Consider the following 6,000-nt stretch of genomic DNA (forward strand, 5'->3'; position numbering starts at 1 on the left):
AGGTCCTGAGACTGAATTGACTGAACGTCGTTGGTTCCCGCATGGATCAGATACACTGTGTCTTCCTTCGCATTTACTGAAACTCTATCGACACCTGATTCAATATCATCCAGTTTGGCTCCGGGGATACAGAAACGCTGCCGGGTCGATGTATTCCGACCGCAAAATTCCGTAAGTTGACCCCTCACCAGACTGTCGCTTACTAGGTTGACTTTAGTAGTCAGTTTTTCCATGCCAGGAAATAACGTTTGGTTCGTACAAATGACAGTTGGGAGAATGGTCTTGCGAGTTCTTTTGAAAGGGCGTGAGGCACAAGAGGGAGCGTGGGCGCGGGTGAGTTTGGAAGTGATGGCAGTGACAGTGGTGGGTGGTTGGGGTAGGGTGGATGATGAGGTGTGGAGGGAGGCGTTTGATTTGGTATCAGAAGTGGAGGAGGAGGAAGAGGTCGTGTTGAAGGTGGAAGGGGAAGATGGAGTGGTGGTGGTGAGGACAAGGGAGGAGGTGGTGGAGGAAGGAGAAGCGGAGAGTGTAGGAGGAGCGGAGAGTGTAGGAGGAGCGGAGAGTGTAGGAGGAGCGGAGAGTGTAGGAGGAGCGGAGAGTGTAGGAGGAGCGGAGAGTGTAGGAGGAGCGGAGAGTGCAGGAGGAGCGGAGAGTGTAGGAGGAGCGGAGAGTGCAGGAGGGCGGAGGGAGTGTGGGAGGAGCAGGAGAGTGTGGGAGGAGCGGAGTGTGGGAGGGAGGAGCAGGAGTGTGGGAGGAGCAGGAGGTGTGGGAGGGCAGGGAGTGTGGGAGGAGCGGGGAGTGTGGGAGGAGCAGGAGGTGCAGGAGGAGCGGAGGTGTGGGAGGAGCGGAGAGTGCAGAGGAGCGGAGGGGAGTGCAGGAGGAGCGGAGGAGGTGGGAGGGAGCGGAGGTGCAGGAGGAGCGGAGAGTGCAGGAGGAGTGGAGAGTGTAGGAGGAGCGGAGAGTGTAGGAGGAGCGGGGAGGTGTGGGAGGAGTGGAGGTGTGGGAGGAGCAGGAGGTGTGGAGGAGCGGGAGGTGCAGGAGGAGGAGAGTGTGGGAGGAGCAGGAGGAGGGAGGAGGAGAGGGAGGTGGGAGGAGGAGGGAGAGTGTGGGAGGAGCGGAGGTGCAGGAGGAGCGGAGGTGTGGGGGAGGAGCGGGGAGTGTGGGGGAGGAGCGGGGAGTGTGGGGGAGGAGCGGGGAGTGTGGGGGAGGGAGAGTGCAGGAGGAGGGAGGTGGGAGGGAGGGAGGGGTGCAGGAGGAGCGGAGGTGTGGGAGGAGCAGGAGTGTGGGAGAGGCAGGAGGGAGTGCAGGAGGAGCGGAGGAGTGTGGGAGGAGCAGGAGCGGAGAGTGTAGGAGGAGCGGAGAGTGCAGGAGGAGCGGAGAGTGCAGGAGGAGCGGAGAGTGTAGGAGGAGCGGAGAGTGCAGGAGGAGCGGAGAGTGCAGGAGGAGCGGAGAGTGTAGGAGGAGCGGAGAGTGTAGGAGGAGAGGAGAGGGGAGGAGAGTGGAGAGTGTGGGAGGAGCGGGGAGTGGGGGAGGAGCGGGGAGTGTGGGAGGAGCGGGGAGTGCGGGAGGAGCGGGGAGTGTGGGAGGAGCGGGGAGTGTGGGAGGAGCGGGGAGTGTGGGAGGAACGGGGAGTGTGGGAGGAGCGGAGAGTGTGGGAGGAGCGGGGAGTGTGGGAGGAGCGGGGAGTGTGGGAGGAGCGGGGAGTGTGGGAGGAGCGGGGAGTGTGGGAGGAGCGGGGAGTGTGGGAGGAGCGGGGAGTGTGGGAGGAGCGGGGAGTGTGGGAGGAGCAGGTGTGGGAGGAGCGGAGGTGGGTGTGGGAGCGGAGAGTGTGGGAGGAGCGGAGAGTGTGGGAGGAGCGGGGAGTGTGGGAGGAGCGGGGAGTGTGGGAGGAGCGGAGAGTGTGGGAGGAGCGGGGAGTGTGGGAGGAGCGGAGAGTGTGGGAGGAGCGGAGAGTGTAGGAGGATTGCATCGCTTTGCTTGAACTGTTTTTCCGTTGTTTCTTGTTCTCAGGTTAGTTTGTAGCGTGAAGAGTCTGGAGTGATCAACGTTGCTGAGTTTGTTCAGGTACTTAAAGACTTGTATCATGTCTCCTCGCAGTCGTCTCTTTTCCAACGTGAAGAAATTGAGTCGCTCGAGTCGTTCTTCATAGGGTTTCGTCCTCAGTGATGGTATCATCTTCGTGGCGCGGCGCTGTACTCTCTCAAGTAATTCAATGTCTTTCCTGTAATTAGGAGACCAGAATTGCACGGCGTATTCCAGGTGGGGCCTTACCAGCGAATTATACAAGGATAACATAACTCCCGGCGTCTTGTATTCGAAGTTCCTCGATATGAACCCAAGCATTGTATTGGCTTTGTTACAGGCGGACTTGCAGTGTTTTGTTTGTTTCAAGTCACTGCTGATGGTGACCCCGAGGTCTCTTTCCTCTTGCACAACATGTAGTGGTTCGCCACCCATGTAGTATGTGTAGTTGCTGTTTCTGGATCCGATATGCATCACTTTACATTTGGTAGTGTTGAAGGACATCTGCCATTTTTCTGACCATCGAGTGATCTGGTCCAGGTCTCTCTGGATAATTTCGCAGTCTGCCGTCGTGAGGGCCTTCCCACCCACCTTTGTGTCGTCGGCAAATTTTGAAAGATTGGATTATAATCCTAGTTCTAGGTCGTTGATATATATGATGAAAAGTATGGGTCCCAGCACTGACCCCTGTGGCACTCCGCTTGTGACCGGGAACCACTCGGAGGCCTGTCCGTTGAGTACAACTCGTTGTTTTCTTCCAGTGAGCCAGTCTTTGATCCACGCTGTCAGATCGTCGCCTAATCCCGCCGACTTAAGTTTCTTGAGGAGTCTTTCATGTGGCACTTTGTCAAAGGCTTTCTGAAAGTCTAGATATATAACATCACTGGGGATGTGATTATCCCAGTTTTCATAGATACCTTGGAAGAAGTCCAATAAATTGGTTAAGCATGAGCGCTTGTTCCTGAAACCGTGCTGAGCATCGGAAATATTGTTGTTGTCTTCAAGGAACCTAACGAGTTTGTCTCTGATGATCTTCTCGAGGATTTTTCCCGCCACTGAGCTCAAGCTGATTGGTCTGTAGTTTAGGGCCACACTTTTGTGTGGGGAGTGTAGGAGGAGCGGAGAGTGTAGGAGGAGCGGAGAGTGTAGGAGGAGCGGAGAGTGTAGGAGGAGCGGAGAGTGTAGGAGGAGCGGAGAGTGTAGGAGGAGCGGAGAGTGTAGGAGGAGCGGAGAGTGTAGGAGGAGCGGAGAGTGCAGGAGGAGCGGGGAGTGTAGGAATCCCTGAGGAGGAGGCTTGGAGGTGGGAGGGGGAAGAGGAGGAGGAGGTATGTGCTTGGTTCAAAATTGCAGAGCACGTGTGTGTTGCCTTCAGCTTCGATCCTCTGTTTTTATTATCTTACTATCAAGTGTGCTTCATAGTTGTTAGGGTTCGCAACACAAGGTTAATGTATGATGAAGTTTATTCACATTGTTTTGGTAATGGTAGCGAGCTTACTGAAATTAATTAAAAATGTTATTGACAACTCTATTGTTCTGTTGGTAATGGTAGCGAGCTTTTACTGAGTTACTTCACAATACTGATTACAACTCATTATTCCAATTACCATGCAAGGGCATACACATTACAGATAATTTCATAAAATATATGTATATATATATATATATATATATATATATATATATATATATATATATATATATATATATATATATATGTATATAGAGTCCTGGCCATAGCTAACAAAACTTCCCTAATCAAGTTTCTATGGTGCATAATTATACAAAAAAATATCTCCCTTCAACCACCGATATGTGTTCCCAAAGATGATCATGGGGGCAAGGTATTCGTGTGGGGTTAAGATGCCAAGTGGGTGATCATAAGCCAACACAAAAGGGAATGTTCACATACTCTATAATGACACAACAAGTGAGGTACCAGCTCAGTCCGTAGCTAGGGAACCTGTGGGGTGAGGTCGAGACGGTGTGTCATTCAACTCTTATAAGTAACATTAACATTGTATCAAGATAACACACTAACAAGCCTGGTCCCTAGGAGCTGGGTTCAACGTACCTGTGGGGGTGAGGTCGAGACGGTGTGTGAGGGAGAGTCGCTCACTCCGTTGGCTTCTAACCTCCCCCCACCAAAAGTGACCCACCACTCTTGCAAAAACAACTGGCCTTAGAAAATATCAACAAAGTGTCTTCCATGGTTCCTGCTGCAAATCATCTCTATGTTGACGGGTCCCTGCAGGCTGATGGCAGCGCGGGGTACGCCGTCTACTCTCCTGATGTGGACCCACCTACGGGAGGCTGGGTCGGCCACAGACTATGCAACTCATCAAGTTCAACCTACTGTGAGTTACGCGGGATTCTGGAAGCCGTTCGTCTCTTACTTCAGCGAAGACTGAATGGTGTGGTCATCTGTGACTCTCAGCCTGCCCTTCTAGCCCTTTCATCTCCACAACCCACGTGCTCTGATGTAGTTCAACAAATATTACAGCAGTTAGTGTTAGCTTTTGATAACTCCCTCATCGTTACGTTCCTATGGATTCCTTCACATGTTGGTATTGCATCCAATGACACTGTGGACCTCATCGCGAAACATGCCTGCAGATTACCTCCTCCTGCTAATGCTAGACCATCTCTCCGCTGTTACAAAAAGACGGTCCATAAAGCCGCTCATCTCACTACACTCCAACGTAGGGACTCAGAACGGACGCAGAGTGTTTCCATACAGCACTACGACCACTTCCGTCAATCACCTCCCAAGTATCGCAGGCATGGACTGAAGATTCGCAGGCACAATGTTGTGACTGCTCGTCTTCGTCTGGGCTATCGTCCGGTGTGGCAAGTCTGTGAAGCTGGGGACGCTCCTCACTACTCTGCCTGCAAGCTGTGTGGCCTTCCCAACGCCAACCACCTCCAGCACTACTGCCTTGAGTGTCCTTCAGTCAGGGATCTGCTGCCCCAGGGACAGTCAGTGACCGACACCTGTAAATATCTCCTCACTGGCAACCACTTAGACATTGTTTTGATGCAACACCCACACTTTGGTGGGTGCTGATTACTGTATTCATCGTAGACCGATACTATTGGTAGGATATGTGTTCTTTTCATAACGTTTTGAGATAACGTTTTACAACTTATTTATGCTTTTGTGTGAGCTCTTTATGCTTTTCTCTAACCTCCAATTTAGCTGCTAAATGTAAATAGTGCCAGACTTCATAACTGTAAATATGATTGTCGCCCCATGGGTGTAATAAATTTATCAAATCAAATCAACCTCCCCCCACTGCCCGCGGGCTAGCCAGAGGCTAGTGAACGCATTTATCAGTGGTTTACTTAACATACAATTGACCTGTTCCACCAGTTCAGAAAGAGTTCCGAAGCAACTGGTTCTCTCACTTAATACAGGTTAAAAATTCTACTCGTCCCTCCTCCGTAAAAAAACTAAACAATGATCATTCGGCACCTTCGGCTGAGGCGTAGTCACGCCACCAGCTCCACATCTGGTTCGTCTGTCTGTCTTGCGGTTCGTAACCACTTGATTCACAAGCAACACATCAGTTATTACGGGTTATTAATTTCTCAGTTTTCCCCGCATTACACGTGTTTGAGGACTCACGATGAGTAGGAGTAGGAAGTGCGGGGAATGACGTAACTATTTTCCATAAGAAGGCATTTGAGCGTTTCAAGTGATCGTTCATCGAGTGAAGTGTTTGGATACGTGAGTCCAAGACACAATATCTACATTTAGACTCGTCGAGTTGGGAGTGGAGCGCGACAAATTTCTGCGAACAATTACCACAAGGGAAATATTTGGACCGCATGGTTACTTTTTTTTCCGCAGTAAGAAACTTTGCAGTTAAGATGTATTTAGAAACCGCGTGGGTGGCTGTGCTGAACATCTAAGAATACACTTCAGTCGTGAAGTAGAATTAGAGTAAGAATAAACAGTGCATGTAGTTGATTCTTGAA

General features: G+C 51.3%; 1 protein-coding gene across 1 annotated transcript in view; it reads right to left on the reverse strand.

Moving 5' to 3' along the window:
* LOC126999157 (mucin-2-like) overlaps window positions 1-1,969 on the reverse strand; it is a 57,160-nt gene extending 55,191 nt beyond the window's left edge. Inside the window, exon 1 of the mRNA XM_050861486.1 lies at window positions 1,627-1,969. Coding sequence (XP_050717443.1) covers window positions 1,627-1,969 — 343 coding nt within the window. The remainder of the gene's footprint in view (window positions 1-1,626) is intronic.
* Between the last annotated feature and the right edge of the window lie 4,031 nt (window positions 1,970-6,000).

This window comes from Eriocheir sinensis, chromosome 16, assembly GCF_024679095.1.
Source record: "Eriocheir sinensis breed Jianghai 21 chromosome 16, ASM2467909v1, whole genome shotgun sequence".
Classification (NCBI taxonomy): domain Eukaryota; kingdom Metazoa; phylum Arthropoda; class Malacostraca; order Decapoda; family Varunidae; genus Eriocheir; species Eriocheir sinensis.